This window comes from Zootoca vivipara, chromosome 16, assembly GCF_965207765.1.
Source record: "Zootoca vivipara chromosome 16, rZooViv2.hap1.1, whole genome shotgun sequence".
In the NCBI taxonomy this organism is placed as follows: domain Eukaryota; kingdom Metazoa; phylum Chordata; class Lepidosauria; order Squamata; family Lacertidae; genus Zootoca; species Zootoca vivipara.
The window spans coordinates 1,952,780-1,976,398 of record NC_142599.1 but is presented as its reverse complement, the minus strand read 5'-3'; the positions used below and the strand labels follow the sequence as shown (position 1 = coordinate 1,976,398).

At 45.8% G+C, this 23,619-nt stretch overlaps 1 protein-coding gene across 5 annotated transcripts in view; it reads right to left on the bottom strand.

The window, feature by feature from the left end:
* SCARB1 (scavenger receptor class B member 1) overlaps positions 1-23,182 on the bottom strand; it is a 50,147-nt gene extending 26,965 nt beyond the window's left edge. For all 5 annotated transcript variants that reach the window (XM_035097617.3, XM_035097619.3, XM_035097618.3 and 2 more), the window contains exons 1-5: positions 22,923-23,182; positions 9,095-9,252; positions 3,883-4,024; positions 2,467-2,670; positions 479-574 (exon numbers count right to left, since the gene is read on the bottom strand). In XM_035097617.3, coding sequence (XP_034953508.1) covers positions 479-574; positions 2,467-2,670; positions 3,883-4,024; positions 9,095-9,252; positions 22,923-23,057 — 735 coding nt within the window. In that variant the 5' untranslated portion in view covers positions 23,058-23,182. The remainder of the gene's footprint in view (positions 1-478; positions 575-2,466; positions 2,671-3,882; positions 4,025-9,094; positions 9,253-22,922) is intronic.
* Positions 23,183-23,619: the final 437 nt, after the last annotated feature.

Below are 23,619 nucleotides of genomic sequence, written 5' to 3'. Positions count from 1 at the left end.
GCTGCAGTTGCTTTGCCAGCTTTTGTTTCTGCCCCTGGCCCGTCATTGCCATGTGGTCCCTGGAAGGCTTCTTCCCAGAAGGGAATGTGGCCCTCGGGGTGAAAACGGCTCCTCGCACTTGGCTTACACCAACTGAAGAATTCAACTTTTTATTGTGGCTGAATTTGAGCTGTCTCCATGGAAGTTTTTTCTTCCCAGCCATGTGATGCACATGGTTCAGCCTATTTGATGGGAGCAGGTGAGATTACAAAAGAAAAAAAAATGACGGAATCAATGGCAGATCCTATGCTGTGCCAAGTCTTCCGTATTAAAAGAAGACTCTGTTCTGAGTTGATGGGACAGCAAACAGCACTGGAAAGACAAAAGCAGAGCCAAAACATCTTGACTGAATAGGAGGATCTGAATGGGTTGATTCTGTCTGCCTTTTAAGAGAGACAATGGAAGAGGAGTTTCAACGAAGAGAGCTGTTTGCCGTTACCTCTTTCAGTCCATTCCAAGAATCTATCATATGGACTTTGCTGATGTTCTTCATGCCTGTGTACACCGTGAACAGTCCTGTATTTGAATTGTTGAACTGCAGTGGAAGAGAAGATATATTATTAACATGCCTTGCTCACCTGCTTTTCAGAAGGGTTAGGGTTAGGGAAATCAGGAAGGAAGGCCACTTCATACATTGCCCTCTTAAGAAGGGTTTGCAAGGAAGGTTGGCCATAGCTCAGAGGTATAGTACCATATATGCTGCACCTCTGAGCTTTGCATAATGTTCCAAATCCCTGACACCGCCAGCTAAAATGATTTCAGGTTGCTGGGCTGGGCGAGATCTTGACCTTAGGCCTTGACAATACCATTATCAATACATTTACACTCCACCTTTCCTCTCCATTTTGCCCTCACAACAATCCTGTGACCCAAGTTAGGCTGAGATTTAGTGAATGGCCCAAGGACACCCAGTGAGCTTCATGGCTGAGCAGGGATTTGAACTTCAGTCTCCAAGGTACGAGCACGACACTTTAACCGCTCTGCCACACTAGCTCCCAGTTTGGATGTTGCCTATGTGAACAGAGCAGCCTTCCCCAATCTGGTGCCTTCTAGACATCTTGACCTCATTTTCAAAGGTTGGCCATGCTGCCTGGGGCTGACGGTAACTGCTATCCAACATCTGGCAGACAGCAGGTTGAGGAAGCTGGAAGAAACACTGTTATGCTGGATGCTGGATGTGTGGTTCTGTACGAGGCACCCTAGACTGAAACATTGAACCAGTCGCTGCATTTTTGCCACTGATACCCGCCATAGCAACCAACAGAAGGCATGGTGGCTAGGATATGGTTACCAGATTTTTTTCAATGAATCCGGACCGGGGACACCCTTTTTTTTTTTTTTTGAAGCTGAGTCAGTAGATGGTGAGGCAAAAGAACCTGGGCCCAAGAACACATGCATATTGTAAAAAGGTGCAAAGCCCTTCTTTCGCACCCTGTGAAACATAAATGTGCCGAGTTTTTTAAAACTGGGCAACGGCACGCTGCCCGCCCTTGACTCCTGAGCCTTCCCTGATCTCCTTCCCCCTTCCCCCTTTGTTTTGACAGATCAGGGGAGGCTCGGGAATCAGGGGTGGGTGGCCATTGCCCAGGAGGGGCCAGCCTGGTAGTGCAGTTGGCTCTGGCTGGCTTCAGGAGCTGCTCGCTGCTGTGGCGCCTGCCGTTTTTCCCTGCCGGAAGTCCCCACCCCATATGATGTGTTATGACATGGCAGCGAGCAGCAAGCATCTCCTGAAGCCAGCTAGAGCCAACTGCACTACCAGGCTGGCTCCGGGCTGCTGCGGCTGCTGCTGCCATGTTTCCTGGGGTTGTTGTTGTTGTTTAGTCATTTAGTCGTGTCCGACTCTTCGTGACCCCATGGACCAGAGCACGCCAGGCACTCCTGTCTTGCACTGCCTCCCAATTTGCAAATTCGGGGACTGTCCCTGGGAACTGGGAACTTCTGGTAACCCTAAGCTAGGAGCAAACCCTGCCTTCTAGAAACTCCTTATCTGGAGATGTCTTGCAAAACTGGCCTGACTTTTGCACACACTGCCCTGGACTGCTTCAGGAAGCAATTCTTAGTCTTCAATTACATGTTACTGGCAAGACCTACAGGTGCTGGTACATGGAAGGAGTCTTCCTCTCATGCTACTTTGTTTAACCACAGGCGTGAAACTATGCCCAATTATATTTTGCCTTAAATTCCTGACACCTCTGTTTGGAAGGATTAGATGGGAGGTGACTGGGGAGAGCTCTCTTCGAGGCTGGGCAGGGCAGGCAAATACTTTGATCTGGAGCAAGGCAGCTTCCCACGCCTCTCTCTTGGCATCTGTTAGAGAATTGTTGCACCTATCCTCTTCTCATTTCCGCCTTGCCCTTCATGACTTCCACCGTGTCCCTCCATCACTAACTTCAGAGAACCAAGTTCCCTCCCAAGGTTTTTACTTACTTCAGCAAACAAGCCAAATTTCCCTTTGAAGGGAAGTAAGCCAGGCTTGATGTTGTTCAGGAAGTCGATGAGCGGCTCATCATAACCCCACAAGATTTCTCCCACCGTCCGGTTCACAAAAGCACCCTGTCCGAAGGCAGCAAAAGTGGCGCTGACAATCAGCTGAACGCCCCGCGGCATGCCCTCCAACATCACCGCTGCAGCCTGGTTGTGAAAGATGGAAAGAAGAGGGAGAGAGAAGCGCGGACAGGTTATCATGCACTAATGCTTGTAAGCAGAGCTTATGTTGTCTGGCACAGATACATATTGCTGGCTAGTACTGGGAACTGATCCCCAGGCAAACTCTCTAATACGCAAATCACCTTCTATATATGTCTCATATTTAAACACACACCACAACAACAGCTAAACATGCCATGAAAACAGCATGATGTTAACTATCTCTACTTATTGAATTCAACAGGGCTTACTTCCAGGTATGGGAAGCTAGGATTGCAGACTTTTGCAATTTGTGTATATATATGAGAACAGTCAATATAGATATAAAATGAACAGGAACTTAAAGTCACCAATCCAGGAAATATAAAAATTAAAACAGAAATGAAATCATTTGGGTATGAGGGGGTGTTAATTTTGTTTAAGGCAGAGGTTTAATATGTGATAGGAAGTGTCTCTGAATTTGCTGGTGGGTCTAAAATGATGTGTTTGTATTGCTTTGTTGTTTTATATGTTATACTTGGAATGTATAGAATAGTAAGTAATTTAAAATAAAGTAAATGAAAGTAACTGGGAAACCTACCCCAGAAGAGGCAGTTTGTCACATCTCTGTATGAGTCAGTGTTCTTGGCTCATCTCATTTCAATCAGGAAACCCAGAATAATGACTCATTCAGAGATATTACCTTTAGAGCAGATAATTCTTACTCTTCAACAACCTACAAGTAAATTTTATGGGATGTAAGACTGGAGTGTGCCTCTGGTATTAATTCAGGGGCAGGGGGAAGGTTGAGGGCAGGGAATGGAGAAAGGGGGGGATCGATTTTAAGTATGCAATCCATGACTATCCCTTGATTTCCCTGCATTTAACTGGTGGCATTTGTGACTTTTTCCAGTGTAGGATTATCAAAATTCCTGCAGCCCTTAATAAGCAATAAATCTATTCAACACGCTGCTCTGAATGGCCTACAGACTTCCATGCATCTCTTCTCAACCAGAAGCACTAGATGTTTGAGCATTTATTTTTATTTCATTTTTTTTAAAGACAAAAATGGAAAGCCAGTATTCAGGGAATTGAAAACCTATAACCACATTGTACCCTTTCCCTTTCCTCCCACTGCATAGCATATGTTTAAACCGAGGTAAACAAAAACAATTAGAAACTAGAAATAAATATCACAGCAACTGTGAGTCCACTTACCGACACCAAGATATTTGGCATGACAATGTAGTCAGATTCTAACCCAGTTGACAGCTCTGGCCGGAAGTAGAAACTCCGATACTCTAAGTAGGAGATTGTATCATTGTCATGGAAAGTTATGTTCGTTTTCTCTCGGTACTCCCTGCAGAAGAGAGAGGCAGAAAGACTCAGGCTAAATCAGTACCTCCATTGCTTCCACCATGGAAGGCTTCCCTCCATAATGGGTTGTAGAAGTTGCAGACACTCCGTAGTTTTGTCATATGAGAACTTTCTTGCAATGTCATTTTCTAGAGACAATATCCATAACGAATTTAAGTGTTCTTCAGCAGAACACTCTACGTACCACAACACTTCACCTTTACAACACCTGTGCTACTGACTCTCAAACTTTGTGAATGTTGAAATATATGCAACAAAAAAATTAATCGGTTTGAGTCGTGCAACTCAAACTGGGTCCACTTGACCCAACATTTAAACGCAATGTGGACTAAATTTGCTTCTGGGGCTCCTCTGGGAGCTTCATTACTTTCCCAGCAGATCTGCCCCTGAGGAACCGTCTAGGGCCCACCCCACAGGGAAGCAAGTGCATGCACCGTAGGACACCCCTGGTTCTCTCTCCTCTCCCCTCCGGACACTTGCGCAAACCGTGTTCTTTGGTATGTTGTACCATACCATACAAACACTTGTAAAGTGTTTCCAAGCAGCCCACGATGGTAGTGTGTGTGCCTCACTTTGACCGACAGCAGCAGCGGCTGCCACTGCCAGTGGAAGCCAGGGGGGCAGAATGGAGGCTTGGCAGAGGCTACTGGTGCTACGCCTGAGTTGATGGCGGAGCGTGGGTCCCACCCCTCCCCTCCCCTCCCCTCCCAGCGGCTTGAAGGTGACTGCAGGGAGGGTGCTTGTGGTGATGTCACACTTACGTGGACTTTGTAACATAGCTATACAGTACTGCCCAAGTTATGGCTGACTGGGATAGAGGAGTTATCCATATTGTTTTCCTGAATTCTGAAGGGCTTGTGATATAGCTAAGAATGGGGTGAAGTATTGTGTTGTCATAAAACCCTGTTTGCTTTTTGTAGGAATGATGCTTTTGGGGAGGGGGCATTTTCTGGTTTACCTCGGGCAACAAAATGCTGCAGGCCAGCCCTGATGTTTAGGTACAATTATAATGCTCATGTATTTGTGTTTATGTATCTATTATGTTTTTGTGGAGAGGGTATGTGTATTCCAAACCACTTTGAGATATTCTATTAGCAAGCAATTAATGGTAATAGCAGCAGCAGCTTCCTATGTTCATTTAAAAATTGAATCACTATGTCAATCGAATAAAAACCCCTTTAAAACAACAACATGATTTTTCAATAAAAAGTACTCCTAAAAACTGTAGATGGTAAGCACAGTCTTAAGAGGCACCCTTGCTTTTTCTCACATGGTAGGGAATGACGCTTCCAGATACAGCCGTACCTTGGATCCCAAACGCCATGCGAGTCCAACATTTTGGCTCCCAAACGCCGCAAACCCGGAAGTGTTTCATTTTACAAACGTTCTTTGAAATTCAAACATCTGATACGGCTTACGCGGCTTCCTGCCAATCAGAAGCTGTGCCTTGGTTTCCAGAGGTTTTGGAAGTTGAATGAACTTCCATAACGGATTCAGTTTGACTTCTGAGGTAAAACTATACAATACTTATTTGCATCTAAAAACTGAATGTGTTTCTTACTCCAAAACATTTTTTTTCATTTTTAAGATTTTATTGAAAGTTTTTTTAAAGAGTTATACACATACAGTGTCCTCATTTGCCCACCAGTCAGGGATTAGGGGAACTGTAGTCCAAAATTTCTGGAGGGCAAACCAGGTTGGGAAAATCTGGCCCAAAGCAGAAAAAACCCAGTGAGAAACTCAGTAAAAGTCATAGAATTGTAGAGCTGGAAAGGACCACGAGGGTCATCTAGTCTACCCTCCTGCAATGCAGGAATCCTTTGTCCAATGTGGGGCTCGAACCCACAATCCTGAGATTAAGAGTCATGTTCTGATCTCCCTGGCTTAGGAGTTACAGTATTTTGAGACAAGGCGGCTGGATAGCACCATTATAACAAACTTCAGTGATTATCATAATTATTCTCACCTCTCCTCCAAGGAGCGCAAGGTGGTTCTTCCCCCACCCTTCCTATTTTATCCTCACAACCACCCTGTGAGGTAAATTAGACCGAGACACGGTGACTGGCTGAGTGGGGATTTGAACCCTAGTCTCCTAGGTCTTTCCCCAGCACTACAGTTCACTACACTGGTTCTTTAGCACCATTTTTAATGTTATGAAGCGCTAAGAGCGCTATTTATCTGCTTTGTAAATCACAAGGCTTATTTCATAACCTCCCTCGGATGTTGGCATCCATTAATTCTGCCTTTTACTCACCCTGACACTTCTAAAACAATCACAGGAGTGCTGCAGACATACCTGTGGGTGCAGATTTCCCTCACTGGCCTCCCAATACTTTCTATTTCAACAGAGAGAGAGATCAACACCTCGCACAAAAGCAGCCATTGATACTGAAACAATCATGTAACCTTTAATAAGTGGCCCAGCCTAATCCACAGGCCAAGGGCGGAGAATTAAAAGGAAAAGCCAATTATATATTTCAACCATCAACTTCACAGAGGATGGTGCAAGACTTCTGAGAAGTGTTCCGTTCAAACCGCAACATATCCTCAGATGCTTCCAATGCTCTTGCCCATGAGAGCCACCGGTTAGTTTTAACAGAAAAGCGTGCCAGTTGTGTGCAATCTTTTGCATGCACATGCATACTCTCTGCATTGAAAGGCCAAAGAGATACCTGCAGGGGCTCCGCCTGTCAGCACTGGTGGATTGCCAGCTGCTTGCTTGACAGAGGCTCCTGTGCTTTGAACAGTAAAGAGCAATTCAACTGGGGGGGGGGCGTTTCCTGACCTCACATCATGCAGCTGCCAAGAGCTGTCCAGTAGTTCTTAAAAGGAACTGGAGCCTCCGTGAGCAAGGGAAGCTGGCAATCCCAGACAGGTGACACAAGGATGGTGGATTAGGCAGCTCAGCAGAAAACCCTGCTTGCTATGCGCCATTTAAATCCAATCTTGGGGCCTGAGCAGGAGAAGGGATAAGAGTCCCCATTCGCTTGGACTCTAATCTTGGGCAAAGGGGAAACAAAGACTTTTGTGCTAAGAGGCTTTGGCTTCATTCCCTTTGCACAGAGCCACAATGCATACATTCAGCACCCGCAAGTGCGCCAGGGTGCCACTATAGGCACAACGTACACAGAGAACAAGCTTGGCATTATGCTGGCAGCTAAACCCAGTGGGGGGAAATTGTGCATGAGATGGCAACAGACCTCGCTGAGTGCTTTGCAAAAGATTTGGATAAGCTTTCAAGAAGGTCTTCCCTCACTCCCTCCACTGACCTGTTTTGGTGGCTTTCAAACTCTGTTCTCAGCTTGGAAGCTCATCAAAGGAACTCCAAATTATAGGAACTTTTAAAGCTGCCTTATACGGAAAGACCACTAGTCTTTCTTGCTCAGCACTGTCCCCACGAAAAGGCAGTGGCTCTCCAGGGTTTCAGACAAAAGCCTCTCCCAGCCCTACTGGGAGATGGCATGGATCGAACCTGGATCCTTATGCATGCAAGGCAGGTGCTCGGCCACTGAGCTACAGCCCTTAAATGATCACTCCCCAATGGGAAGCAAAATGCCCCAAGGAGACAGCCGGTCCACTGCTACCAACCTTCCCCTGTAGCTGGTAGGGGCACTAGTAATACTCTAGGTCTAGGACAGATATTCTACCCACAAGAGCCAAAAGGCCTGAATTGATTATAAATGGTCTGGACTTTGGGGTGAGCAAGGAGGTGTACTGGGGAACATGCATTAGGGAAGCACAGTAGATCAGAGAAACATCTTTGGGTACGGCTGGGAGTGCCTCTGGCTTGTGAAAATAGGTTTTTTAATTTCACTCCATTAAGTTAGTGCTGGCGGTCAGAATGGGACAGGGGTCAGACCAAAAACAAAATAAATTGGAAATATTTATTTTAAAACAAAGCTCAGAGATGATTAGCATACGCAAGCTTGGCAATAAGTGAAATATAAGACTAAGGGAATGTTTGAATCAATATATAAATGGGGGAAATTAGACAGACTAATCATTTTTAATTGCTAAGGAGCTACAAATAAAGCATGAAAATCAGTAAGACCTGAACATCATGTTCCTAAATCTTCCACCAGTCCAAACTATTTACAAGTTTACTAAATTCCCAGCTTTATAGCAGCTGAAGCTAAAGAGTAATAAGAAAACTGGATTATAACTACCAGTCCCAGCAGCAACCCAAGGAATTGGCTTTTGTGGACTAAGGGGCAAAAGTCAGAAAGGTGAACCCAGGATCCAGAATGGCCCAAACAAGCAGTAAGTTCAGGTGGAGACTGAGGTGCAGCTGCTTTTTTATCTGGCACCTCCAAATAGACCTGTTTTCTCATATCTCTCTCTCTCTCTCTCTCTCTCTCTCTCTCTCACACACACACACACACACACACACACACCCTTTTTCTCACTTTAACAATTCTGTTATGGTAAATTATGTTGTCAGGGGCAAGCTCCTATAAAATGAGCTTAATTTTTTACTTAATTGTTTTTGGGGAGGGACCTATTCTTAAGCTTAAGCAGAGTGAAAGGAGTTGCATGAAGGTTACTCAGAGCTGCCAACAAGTCTTGTATCTTCTTCACTCTGGCACACGATCTCAGCTGAACTAAAGCCTCTCCAAGCCTCCTAATTTCTCATATTCCAGTAGACAAGAGACACTTCTACCCTAAAAGCAGACATTCAGGCTGGCTTAAACAATGAACCAGAGTTTTCTTGACCAGCTTGCTTTGCATTCTTTAGTTTCTGGGGTTGTCACCTTAACCATGCATGCAGGTTTCGTTGCTCATCAGGGAATGTGGTCTGCAGGCTAAAAAAGCTTCTTCACCACCAGTTAGATAAAAATCAGGTGTGGTAAACTTTTGCTCCTCCAGATGTTGCTGAACCACAACTCCCATCAACCGCAGCAAAGATGGCTAATGCCCAGGGATGATGAGAGTTGTAGTTCAGCAAGATGTGGTGGGCCAAAGGTTTCTCATGTCCAACAACATACAGGATAATTGACAAGAAAAAGAATTAAGATCTTTACATGGGATGAAGCAGACAGAAATGAGCTCAAACCTGTATACATAAGGTCCACGTTGGGTCAATACCGGCTTTCCTCCGTGAAGAACTTCCTGTGGATTCAGCACCTCAAATAAATAGACTGAAAAGAAAAATGGCACCGGGAGGTCTTTCCACAAGTTGAATGCCATGCCACTGGGATCAAGGCGCACATTCTGTAATGAGAAACATGTGCTCCATCAGAGTTGTTATTTATTACCCCCCTTCTCCCTAAGGTGGGTTGCAACCATTTAAAAGACAACATTAAAACAAAATTTTAAAATCTTACAATTACCAAAAATAATACAAACATGAAAAACAACATTTAGTAAAGATAAAAAGTAATAATAAAAATTCATATGGCTGGAAAAAAGTCCTAAGTGTGTGTATCTTATGTGCCACGTAGCCAATATAGTGTTTAACCAAAAAGCAGCAGAGAATTAGGCATATATGCCAGTTTCTGTAAAAAGAGGGCAACTGAGTAATAAAGAAAGGAAGGGATATTAAAACAAGGAAGGACAAAAGGGAAGTAGAAGAGAATACAGTTGTTTATTTCTCCTGGAACACATCAGCAGAGCAAGTGTTGCATCATATTTACATTCTTTGGCACATATCCTGGGAATTTTTGAGCTAGCATCTGATCTAATCTCAAAAATAAGAGGAATGCCAACCGGGTGCCTCTGGGAAGTCCAAAACAAAGATCCTGCGTCCAACTCCCCCCCCCCCACTTGTGATCATTCCCAGCAACCGGCATTTATTGAAAGAAGAAACAGAGCTAAGAGGGAAATACAGAAACCCTAAGTTACTGAATCACTAACAATATTCATATATAATTTTTTTTTAAAGGGTCTAATTCACATCAGTTATCCTAGTGCCTTTGTACTAAATGGCTAGAACACTGGGAGAAAAAGTTTACTTCTAAGCAAGTGGAATAAAATATTGCCTCTTTCATTCTACTTATTTCTCTGCAAGTAAGACCTGCTCTGCAGTATGCATTTAAAGCACTATTATACCCCTTTATAATGGCTTCCCTCAAAGTATCCTGGGAACTGTCATCTGTCAATGATGCAGAGAGTTGTTAGGACATCCCCTATTCCTCTCACCAATGGACATCCTCCCCACCCCCACCCCCCAGCTATAACCACCTCCACAGAACACGTCTGACTCCCAACTGTGCCAATCACAAGACGTTTTCTGGCATATGTGCCATAATAGCACATGATGTTCTGTCAGTGCTCATAACTAGGCAATGCCTATTGAAAATGGACATGTTACGAGTCCTGAGATGCTACGTACTGCGGGTTTTCTCCACACCAGATTAAATCCTCGGCTTCAAACAAAGTTCTGCTTAATAGGGTGTTTTCTGGGGTGTAACACAAGTTGCAAGGACGACTTGAGGCAGAAGCCTGATCTTTTGAGGTGGGAGAAGAACTTGGAGAACTTGTTATATATGCTCATTAGAACAGAAATTGTTTGTAGTGCCATCAAAATGAGGTTTCTTGAGAGTGTGACAGCTCAGAGAGAGCTTGGAGAGGCAGCTGGTTCCCTTTAGAGTCAGTCATCTGGTTATCAGAAGATACTCGGCTAATTGATGAATCAAAAACCACAGCAGGAACCAAAGCAGTTTAAGAATTGGGTCCAGCGACTGAGTGGGCAGCCAGAGAGAATGCAGTGGTAAGAGTTGGTATAACATAGAGACCAAAGGGACTGAGCTACAAATCATGAATTCCCCCGACTTGAAATTTGTCTGCTATTAACTCATTAGGCAGCCCCAGGAAAGCCACTCTCTTAAATTGGTCCTATCTGCAATAGGTTTTAATCTGAGTCATCCCAATGTGTGCAGAGTGTGATGTTGCCTTGGACATTTTAATTACAAAGGTAGTCTGTGTCTTCCGATCAAGATATCATTAAACTTACGAAAGATTGCGTTAGAGGGAGCAAATGTAATATACAAGCATGATGTTGGGAAAGTATTAATAAAGCTTCTGAAACCAAGGATTACAGCAACAATTTGGTCCTCAGGAAAAGTAATTGTATAAGTTACCACTTCATGGTTAGGCAACCTAACCAAGCATCTTTTATAAGACAGTTGCGCATTGCACTAATAGCAAAAAAGAAGGGACCAACTGGACCAACATAGCGAAGAGGTGCACACTCTTGGCCAGGGTGATAATAAACTCCAGTCCCTTTTGGATTTTATTTGGAACGGTGCTGTATTGAAAAAACAAATGTTTACAAGATACAAAATTGCTGCTTTTTACAAGACATTCTATTTATTTCTGCAGTAATATCCAACTGTTTTAGGAACTCTACTCTGGATTTGTGAACGCTTGACTCCTTGGTCTTTTTTTTTTCCTACTGAAGATGTCTCATAAGGCAGTGGGTACAGATTTTTCCTCAGGGTTTACTTCCAAAGCCTTTCTCACGAATCAGCATAGCTGCAAAGTAGCGGAGGTTTTTCTTCTGCTAGATGGCTTACCTTCTCAGGTGAACGAGCCCCATTTGCCCCTCACTTCCCTCTACAGTCTGTGCTGAAACCACCTTCTTGATCGTTGGACCCACTATTAGTCTTGTCCAGCGGCGTAGCTAGCCGCCTGGCTGCCCAGGGCGGCAAACCCAAAGGCACCCCACCGGGGGGGGGGTCCCGTCACACGCATGCATCACACGTCATGACACACAACGCATGGCGCATCCGCGCACAGGAGGCATACGACGCAGCAACGCGGCAAACCCCGTGAGCAAGCCGCGGAGTGAGGCAGTCTCGCTTGCATCGGGGCTTCTCCTCCATGGCAGCGGCCATCGGAGGTGGTCAGCCCCATCCAGCCTGCTGCCCCCTGCCCAGCCTGCCGCCCAGGGCAGTACACCCCCCGCCCCCCATTACTACGCCACTGGTCTTGTCCACTCCATCCACCGGGGCCTGTCCTCACATGCAGGCGGTGTCCCTAACTCACTGAGGGTTTAAGATAAGGTTATCAGATTTTTTTTCAATGAATCTGGGGACACTTTTCAACTTCAATGGATTTTGTATGGGGGGTGATTTGTAAATCCAGGGACTGTCCCCGAGAAACAGGGACGTCTGGTAACCTTAGTTTGAGACCCATCGGCTCCCCTCACCTGGTTTAGCTGACCAGGCAAAAGCATCTCCCTGGCATTGTGGCCACTGTTACATGCTGACAGCTTCTTGAAGCCACAGGTGAGAGCTGAGTGCAGGGTGGGGACCAAAGGTGGGCAAACTACCCCAGAAGGAGCATGACATGTTCCCCACCAGAGGTACTACCCCTCCCCTAAGAAACACCTGTGACCATGTAGTTCAGGGATCCCCAAACTAAGGCCCGGGGGCCGGATGCCTTATAGTTGTAATGCATATGATGTTTTAATACTGTACAGGGTTAGATACATGTAGAAGGTGCCAGGCTCAATCCCAAGGTAGGGCAGAGAAAGGCCCAGTTGGAACCCCTGCAGAGTTGCTGTTGCCAGTAAGACCAGTGGACAAGCTAGAGGGACTCATGGTCTGACTGGGAATAAGGCAGCTTCCTGTGTTCTTGGGGTCTTCCAAATATTGCTGGACTCCAGTTGCCATTAGCCCCAGCCAGCGTGCCCAATGGTGAGGTATCATGGTCAAGGGTCCAAATTTAGCTGGTGCCAGGTGCATTTTGCACCTTGCTTTTGACCACTTGTGAGCAAGTGAAGATGCCTGGGCCCCAGGATGGCACCTGACATTTCCACCATCTGGAAATCATTGCATCTGGACTGTTTCCACACACCAATTCCCCATCCCGTAAAAGCAATCACCATAAAGAAAAAGAGGTCAGAATAGGGCAATATATATATGGCTGTCCCTGGATCAAGTGACTTTCCTTCTCTAAGTTTTATAAGTTCTCAACCTGGCTCAAGATTGTCATCTGAACTAGCCACATATTTAACTGAGAATCAATCACAGACAGTCCATCATTTGAAAAATAAGACTTTAGAGCCATCTTGTGCCCAAAAGGCAAACAGACGTTCCGTTTTGATGACTGTAGCATTGTTTTAAGGAGCCTTTTGGTGCCTAGCTTATATATTTGAGTTTCTAACACTGATCATGGGAGCTGTTGTCCAACTGTGTCCAAAAGGCCACAAGTCCCCTATCTGAATGGAGAATGTATGGGGAACAATGGGGAACAAGTGTGGGGAACAATTTTTAGATGGAAAAGTGGCTTAAATGCAAGGCAATGAATGTCTACTGCTAAGTGGAGAGAGACTCTGGCAGGCAGAACAAGAGAGAGGTTTTCCTATCACAAGGCAGGCAAGCACCACCTACACAAGGCCATTCTTTGATTCCTAGAATATTTGGTTGAAGTGTGTTTGGATTTGATATCCCGCTTTATCACTACCCGAAGGAGTCTCAAAGCAGCTAACATTCTCCTCTTCCCTTCCTCCCCCACAACAAACACTCTGTGAGGTGAGTGGGGCTGAATGACTTCAGAGAAGTGTGACTAGCCCAAGGTCACCCAGCAGCTGCATGTGGAGAGCGGAGACACGAACCCGGTTCACCAGAATACAAGTCTACCGCTCTTAACCACTACACCACACTGGCTCACTGGTTGTACTTAAATAGACCAAAACTGAAAATATTTGATCAGCCATAATCATGTGGTCACTGGGATAGCTCAGCAGTGCCTTCCAACTCTACAATCCTATGTTTCTGTGTCCCCAAATTCCCTTCTTCACATGAATGTTTTTCGCAACGTTGACCAAATTAATTTAGGCTTTATCCCTTTGCTCATTCTACAGCCTCCGCAGATAAGATCCAGATAACAGAAGGCAGGAAAGGGCGGAGGGGAAGCCAACTCCCCCTTCCCTTACTTCTAGGAATATTTTGCAATGAGGCTCCTATTTGTGCATTAGAACACGAAGTGTTTCTGCTGATGCTTATGTAAGACAATGTCAGCTGCTCAAGCCTGGGCCTCGTGACTTAACACGAGACTCTGACAACAGCTGGACCCAAGGTCTATTGCACCACCTGCCTGAGTCTTGCAGCTTTCCCTATCATTGTACCTCCACTTTTCAGGTGTCCCTTAAAGGTAAAGGGACTCCTGACCATTAGGTCCAGTCATGACCGACTGGGGTTGTGGCGCTCATCTCGCGTTATTGGCCAAGGGAGACGGCGTACAGCTTCCAGGTCATGTGACCAGCATGACAAAGCCACTTCTGGAGAACCAGAGCAGCGCATGGAAACGCCGTTTACCTTCCCGCTGTAGCGATACCTATTTATATACTTGCACTAGTGTGCTTTCGAACTTCAGTGGTACCTCTACTTACGAATTTAATGCGTTCCGAACACACATTCGTAAGTCAAAAAAATTGTAAGTCGAATCCCATAGGAATGCATTGGGAGAAAAAATTCATAAGTCGAAGCAACCCTATCTAAAAATCCTTAAGTCGAAAAAATCCTATCCAAACCGCATCCAAGATGGCGGACAGAGCTCCGTTCGTAAGTAGAAACATTCGTAAGTAGAGTTATTCGTAAGTAGAGGTACCACTGTATTAGGTTGGCAGGAACAGGGACTGAGCAACGGGAGCTCACCCCGTCGCAGGGATTCGAACCGCCGAACTTCTGATTGTCAAGCCCTAGGCTCTGTGGTTTAACCCACAACGCCACTTTTCAGATGTCCCTTAGGCATGCTTTCTCCTAAAAGTCCCCCCTACTGTATTTACTGTATTTAGGGCTTGACTAAGGCAGTTCCTGTTTATTTCCAGAAAAGCAGAAGGATAGGGTTGCCAATAATTAGACTATAGTTTTATTAAACCTACAGCTTATTGCTTCCACAAACACCATTGCCTTTTCATTAGGAAACCTTATGTGGTTTTCCAAAGGCTGAAGGACTGTTCAACTGAAGTCCCCCTTGCAGATTATGGCTCAGGCCAACCTCTTGGCCACGCTGCTGGTGGCTGATGGGAGCTGGGGCCCAGGCACCTCTGAAGGGCCACAGCTTCCTCAGGCCTGGCTTAGGCATTGGAGCCAGAGTTTCCTTTAATTACAGCTGTCAAACCTCTTTTCTTGGGAAACTATTGTGGCCATATTTAAAACAGTAAAAAGTCTACCTCTGTAAACCACACAGTGTAAGTGTATGGCCTCTCCTCTCTTTATAACAGCTGGGCACATTTATTATTCTGTACCAAACAATGTAGAAAAGCATTACGGCATAAGCTCTTTTTGGAAATAGAAGCAAGAGGTGATTTCCGAACCACTGGCAGTAATCTTTGAGAATTCCTGGAGAACAGGCGAAGTCCCAGCAGACTGGAGGAAGGCAAATGTTGTCCCTATTTTCAAAAAGGGGGAAAGAGAGGACACAAACAATTACTGCCCAGTCAGCCTGACATCAATACCAGGAAAGATTCTAGAGCTTATCATTAAGCAAATGGTCTGTGAGCACCTAGAAAGAAACTCTGTGATCACTAAAAGTCAGCATGGGTTTCTGAAAAATAGGTCATGTCAGACTTATCTGATCTCATTTTTTGACAGAATTACAAGTCTGGTAGATGAAGGGAACACTGTGGATGTAGCCTATCTTGATTTGACAAGGTGCCCCATGATATTCTTGTAAAGAAGCTGGTAAAATGAGGGCTAGGCAATGCTACCATTCAATGGATTTGTAACTGGCTGACGACCAAACCCAAAGGGCTCCTCTTCATCCTTGAGAGAAGTAACTAGTGGGGTGCCACAGGGTTCTGTCTTGGGCCCAGTCTTATTCAACATCTTTACAAACGACTTGGATGATGGGCTTGAGGGCATCCTGATCAAGTTTGCAGATGACACCAAATTGGAAGGGATGGCTAATACCCCAGAGGACAGGATCACACTTCAGAATGACCTTAACAGATTAGACAACTGGGCCAAAGCAAACAAGATGAATTTTAACAGAGAGAAATGTAAAGTACTACACTTGGGCAAAAAAAAAAATGAAAGGCACAAATACAGGATGGGGAACACCTGGCTTGAGAGCAGTACATGTCAAAAAGGATCTAGGAGTCTTGGTAGACCACAAACTTGACATGAGTCAACAGTGTGATGCAGCAGCTAAAAAAGCCAATGCAATTCTGGGCTGCATCAATAGGAGTATAGCATCTAGATCAAGGGAAGTAATAGTACCACTGTGTTCTGCTCTGGTCAGACCTCACCTGGAGTACTGTCCAGTTCTGGGCACCACAGTTCAAGAAAGATACTGACAAGCTGGAACGTGTCCAGAGGAGGGCAACCAAAATGGTCAAAGGCCTGGAAACAATGCCTTATGAGGAACGGCTTAGGGAGCTGGGCATGTTTAGCCTGGAGAAGAAAAGGTTCAGGGGTGATATGATAGCCATGTTAAAATATATAAAAGGATGTCATACAGAGGAGGGAGAAAGGTTGTTTTCTGCTGCTCCAGAGAAGTGGACACGGAGCAATGGTTTCAAACTACAAGAAAGAAGATTCCACCTAAACATTAGGAAGAACTTCCTGACAGTAAGAGCTGTTCGGCAGTGGAATTTGCTGCCAAGGAGTGTGGTGGAGTCTCCTTCTTTGGAGGTCTTTAAGCGGAGGCTTGACGGCCATATGTCAGGAATGCTTTGATGGTGTTTCCTGCTTGGCAGGGGGTTGGACTGGATGGCCCTTGTGGTCTCTTCCAACTCTGATTCTATGAAATGTTATCATGAAGCTGCAGTCTTATAACTTATGTACATTTACCTGGGAGTATTACATTCCACTCAAAAATTCAGTGGGACTTCTCAGTAAAGATGCATAGGGTTGCATTGCCTGCTGCAAATGTACACATATTCATATGCCAAGGAATTGTGGCCCTGCAGAGATTGTTGTGTTCCAACTCCCATCAGCCCTGAGCTAACACAGCCAGTGATGGGAGCTGCAGTCCAGCAGGGCACCCACCCCTGCTCTCCAGAGATCACGCACGCTTGTGGCAGAGTCAGACCTCCATAAAACACAAGAACAGCCTGTGGCAGTCCAAGGCAAAGCTCAAGTGTATGCTAGATAAGATGAGTGGCTCCATTCACAGCAGCAGAAAGTGGTATCAACAATTTAATACAGCTCTGCTTTGTGGAATTGTAGCATTGCAAAGGACCCCAAGGATTGTCTAGTCCAACCCTCTGCAATGCAGGAATTTCAGCTAAAGCATCCATGACAGATGGCCATCCAGCCTCTGCTTAAAAACATCCACTGAATGATAGTCCACAATCTCCCGAACAGCTCTTAATGTCAGGAAATTCTTCCTGATGTTTAGTTGGAATCTTCTTTCTTCACCTCACATGGAACCTAAAATTACTAGAAAATTATCATTTCCTAAAATGAGTAATCAAACAACAACAAAAATTGAAAGGAATCTTGTTGAAGCTTACTCAGGAGTAAATCTGCATGTCAAAACTCCTTGCACAGAACCTACAGGGTTGGTTTTTTCCTCAAAGAGGAAAAAACATTTTAAAAGGAAACACCAGAGGGTCTTGGCTGATCTTATGGAAATGCAGATCCTGTGACCAAATAAATCCAATTCAAAACCTGACCAGATAGACAATTACTGCACATAGAAGTTCTACTTTTGACAAACAATTCCCTTTGTTCATACAGTAATAATACTTCTTAGGATTCCTTTGCATTCAAATGATATAGTGCCTACTTTTATGCCCTTTACGAATAAATGTATCAAGGGGTGTGTGTGTGCTTGTATGTATGTATGTATGCATGCATGTGTATGTACACAAACATGCACCCGGGGGGAAGAGTGCCAAACTGGGTCTTTGGCCCAGGTGACAGAAAGCCTAGTTTCAGCCCTGCTCCCTATTCCCCTTCCAGAGCTACAATCTCAATCCCTCTTCCCAGGGAACTCTGGACATTGTAGCTCTGTGATGGATAACACTCGCAACCCCCTTTAAAAACTACAGGTCCCAGGATTTTTGGAAGAAGCCATGATTGTTTAGTGTGGTGTGATGATACTTCAAATATATAGTGAAGATGAGTCTGAGAGGTAAAACGAACTTTGGCATTGGCTCTTCACACATATATAACAATAAAAGTTCGAAGAGGACAGGGGAGTGTTCAATCTACCTCAGAAAGTTTTACCACGATTTCTCCCCTTCCCAAACAACACTGCACAACACAAGTGTCTTTATGGAAACTTCCCCAATGCTCTTCTTCTCTTTTGTGGCGCACAGTCATTGCACATTGCAACTGCATAACATCTTCAGAGGGTATCGTTCAGCTCAACAACTGGTCCCCATCTGCCTTTAAACCTCTTGTAATCCTCGAGAGGAGGAGGAAGACTTGTCAGCTGACACCAGACAAGACTAAACAGTGTCCTGGAGTGCCCTGCATGTGGGTTTTCTGCCTCGGTGATCTGACACAACAATTTATTTCTTACAGTTCTGCAGTGCAAGTTTGTTGGACCATCAACTGAAAAACACCCAGAGACAGAGCTCTTCCTGTTTCCAGAAAATGGAGGCGGCAGGGGGAAGAACAGAAGCACGACCTCATTTTTTAAAATCTATCTTCAGCGCTATTTCTGCAAATGAGGACCCCAATTCTGCAGCAGAAAGCCAAGATTCTGAAAGTTTTGGATAATTATGTTTTCCCTAAATGTTACTGCTTCCTGCTCTTTCCTGAATTAGCCAATGAGAGATCATGAACGCTTTTGCAGAGTGGGTGGATTTCCTTTGAACAGATATTAACATGATGAGGGAAGCACGAACAGAAGCTTAGTGAGAAGAAGCTCACAAAGAGCAACACCTGTGGTGCTTTGCTAGCTTGCCTCCGACGGGCATCAGATATCCATTCTAGCCCTCCCTCCCTCACAGCAGTGTTGAAATCACAGCACTTGTTGCTTACCAGCTGAGGACCCCAAGGTGATTTGAGAGCTGGTGCACTGTGCTTAGCCTCTCTCTGCCTTGGCTTCAAATCGCAAATGCACACACACACACACTCCCACCTTTCAATCTATCAAACAGGGATAAATTACAACAGCCCTGCAAAGCACCTTATGATAGGCATTTTTGGCAGTCTGGATACTCTAATCAACAGCACGATACAAGTAACATTATAATTATCTAGCAAACAGGACATTCAAACTCATTATTCATGCACAGGACAACAATTGTATCATATTCAGGAAGTACCGGTATATACTTTGTGCAGAGACCTTTAAAAAGCAAATATACAAACACACATTCAATTGGCATACAACCCAATTAGTTTGCAACATTCTACACCAGATTAGATGCTCATTATAGATCTTCCTCCAGCATTTTGCTTCAACCCAATTCCTGGTACAGTAAAGGAATAAAGAGATACACACATGCACACATAGTCTCTTTTTCACCTGGGGCTGAACTGTGCTCTAGATAAGGAACCCTTTCCACATCCCCTCTACTTGTTCAGATTTGCATCACCTTATTTGATCCTTTTAATTTCAATGGTAGGTGATGTTCCTAGGCTGATGCTGACTTGCACCCATGATTTATTGCTTCGTGCAAGATGCCCAAGCTGCGTGCACAGAGCAGGGCAGAAATCACACCCACCCACACTAGGTACCTAGGGAGTGTGCTATCTGCAAGCCCCAGTAAACGGTCCCCAATGGGGCGTATAGCGGTCTTGTAATTACTTGGACTGCCAGGGTGAAACAGGTGCAGAATGCCGGCACCCTGTCTTCATCAGTCATTGTGAACAACAAACTTACCTTTTGAACTTACCTTTTGTTGGAATCCTTACCTAAAAATACAAAGGAAACAAAAAACAGAGCCAAGCACTTGGAAAAACCTACGGTAGTGAAACCAGATGTTATAAGTTCATTTTAGTTTGGGTAGTTCATAGGTTTCTGTGTGTTGTGTTAGGTTTTATCTTTGTCTCATAAGATGAATAAACAATGTATATCATTTTGGTAATAATTGTGTGATTATTTTTTGCCAATGTGTTGCATGAGCTGTACTACTACTTTTGCCAGCAGCACAGATTGCATTTTTTTTAGTATATTACAAATACAGCTGAACTAGAGGTTATGCAAAATGTGCAGTTAAATAACTATAGGCTTAAAAAATAATAATACTGCTAGGTGCCAAGGGGAATCAGTTTGCACTGGGCCTGTAGCATATGAGGAAATAAGCTCAATTCCTTCCCTCCTGTGATGGGTCTGGGGGAAATTTCCCCTATTGGGGGCAATCTTTTTAAAACAGTTCTCTCAGATTAAGTGTCATGGACTGGCTGGATGCAAAGGAATGGTGGGAGGCTGAGAAGACGGTTCAGAGAGCCAAAGATTGATGGTGGGATGACAATAAGTGGTCAGCGGGAGAAGAGAGAGCAGACTGGGAGTAGGAGGTATTGGAAGCTGAAGAGGCAACAGGGGTTAGTGAGCAGGGGGAGTCTGCGGCACAGAGAAGTCCAGTTGAAGCAGGAGAGGAGTGTGGCCAAGAGGCAGAGATAGGCTGGTGAAGAAGCATGGGGGTCTCCCCTCCTGCTGCGACCAGCTCCCCTCCTCCCACTTGTCTCTCAGAACCAGAAGAAGTATGAAGAGGGATTGCTTGGGAAGGACCCAGGAAAGGAGATGATTTGGGAAGGCAAGGACCTTCAGTCTCCACAACTGCCTCATGGGGCAGGTTATGCAAAACCTATCCGATGTGCTGTGCTCATTACGCCTGGCACCCCTGAGCAGACCTTGTTTCTTCTACCGTAATAAAGAGTTAACTTCACTTACTCTGATTTATTGCTGGCTCGCTCCTGACAGATAGAGATATGCTTGGTCTGCTTATAGAGTTCACCACACCTCCTGAGCTGTGATCCCAAAGAGAAATCTCCCCCACAGACACAAACACCAAACATACTCCATTTAGCCTTTGTGGGGAGGAGGCAGTCATTAGGAGCGTTTTAAATAAGGCTGACTGCAACACTGAATATTAAAATGTTTAACACTCAGCCATAGTCACTAATGTGCATTTAGGATAATTAACTATGCTGTCCCAATTTCCATTCAAATTCACAGGATGTATAAGATCGGGGCAATCAACAGCATCCTTCCCAGGACAGGTAAACAAGCTACCTCAGGTGCATGCTGTTCACCTGGTTCCCTCTGCAGCCCCAACCCAGGCCAGTTGGGAACTCTATTTTGAAGGCAGAAGGAGCATAAAAACATAAAAAGCTGCCTTATACTGAATTGGACCATTGGACCATATGTGCTGTCTTACAGCTTAGTGCAGTCTACACGGGCAGGCAGCAGCTCTTTCAGGCAGGAGTTTCTCCCAGCCCTACCTGAGACCTGCTTGTAAAGGAAATGTTCCAGCACTGAGCTTCAGTCCTGCTGTGATACTGCCCCCCCCCAAGGAGAGGAGAGATGCTGGGCCATCCATGGAGGATGCTGGACCCACCAACCACTGCTTTGCAACAGCTGGCCTTGACACCAGACTTCTGGAAAGGGGAAATTGTTGGTTTGATGTGAATGATTTTAGGACTAGGGGGAGGTTGAGGTTTTGTTTATTTGCTAATTAGTGGGTTAGAGTACTGCTTTATTATTTTGAGTATTCTTCATGTTGTACACTACTATATAGCTGGGTTTTTTTTCCCTCCATGTATGTTATATGAAAAATTAATAAGTTATATGATTCCCCCATGTTATTATGTATTGTATATTATTATTATTATTATTATTTAATGTAAGTTGCTTGGGGACCTTCAGGTGACAAGCAACTAATAAGTCTCTAAGAAATTAAATACTAGCCAGGACAAACAGCCCGCATGGCATGACCATCCAAGTATTACCGGTAGGTCCAGGTTCACATCCCTATTTAAATATGCCCCTCACTGGGTGAGGCACCTTTCTACTGATCACTGCACTCTGAGTCTAACCTACCCTGCAGGAATGTTAGGAAGGATCAGGGTGGACAAGATGAATCCTATTCTGCCATGAGCCACTTGGAGGAAGACACGATACATATACAAGCGTCATAGGTACTGTAATTGTTAAATGGGTCCTCCATATTCAGATGTGCCAGTTGACAGAGATAAACAATTGGAGGGGGTTGTTGCTTTCATGCCCCAACTGGGAAGCAGGAGGTTGGAACAGATATTTCCTCTGATCCAGAAGGACTCTTTGGTAGTCAAGAAGAGAGCCTCCATGGTCTGTATGCCTCAGAAGAAGACCAGTTGCAGAGGAGCGATAGTGAAAGCAGACAGCTGCTTCCATGCCCTGTTAGTGAGGATTTAACAGAAGCACCTGGTTGGTCACCATGGGAAACAGGAGGCACGACAGCAGGACCTCTTGAACTGATCTAGCAGGTCTCTTCTGAGGTCCTTAGAAGAGCCTCCATCTGTCGAGGCAGGGTGTCTCCATGCACCATATACAGGAGGGCCAAACAACGAGGGAGAGCCAGCCCTCCATGTCACACATTTCGGACGGGCTTCCCAGAAACTAGCCACTGCTGGAACCCTCGACTGAGAGGAGCCTTTCGTCTGCAGCTCTTCCGAGAGAGACACCAAGATGGACCCAAACTCAACTTCCAAGTCCTGCTCAGAGTCTGTTTGGTGTGTTTGTTTACTAAATGTCCAAACCCCCCCCCCCATTCCTCCCAAATGAGCCCAGAGCGGCAAGCAAGATGTCGGTTCGCATTTTTTTACAGCACCTTCCAGAACATCTAGTGTAGTTTTGAAAAAGAGACCCCCTGGCCTCGAGAGGACCAGGTGTCCAGCCCCTTCTTTCAGCGTGTCTGCTCGAAGCCCAAAGAAGTCGGGACCCAACGCAGCAGAGAGCGCGACGCGCGCCTCCGGCTCGGCCAGCCAGGAGCCACGCGGGAGCGCGCCGTGCCCACTTCGCCAACCCCGCGGGAAGGGGCACTCCCCTACCTTGACCACCTGCTCCTCCATGATGGCCGGCAGCGTGACGACCAATAATACCCCGGAGCCGAGTACCAGGAGGCCGGCGATGCTCAGCCCCACGGCCGCTCGAAACGGGGTGCAGCAGCGGGGGCAGCGTGCCATGGCGAGCGCAGAAGGAGCCGGCGAGAAAGTGCCTCCTGGGGACGGGCCGGCAGCTGCACTCCTGCGTCGGGAGAAGACGCCGCGGCCGCCTCGCTAGCCCCCATTTACAGTCCCGGATTGAGGCCGCTCCCTCCCTGCGGGACCGCCCCTTCACGCTGAGAAAGCCCGGCAAGGGCCGCCCCTTGGAGGCGGAAAGTGAGGAGGAGGCGGCGCTTTGGCTTCAGGGGACCTGCGGAGGGGGAGGCGCCGACGCGACGGGGGGAAGAGGGGTGCTCGTCTACGAAGCCCGCCCGGCTCAGTTCCGCGGGGCTGGCTGGCGGGCTGCTCGGCGTCTTGGGGGTTCGCCTTGTGGGACGCACTTCCTCGGGAGTAAACATGCTGCGCGAGCTTTCCGGCGAGTAGGCTATAGTGCCCTGGAACAGGCGCTTCCTTCCGAGTAAAGAAGCACAGGAGTGGGCTTCTTCAGGGTGGCAGGTCTGCCCCCACATACCTGGGTGTAAAGCCCCAGTCGAACCCAGTAAACCTGCATGTAACATGCCTTGTAAACACGTAGACAGATTGG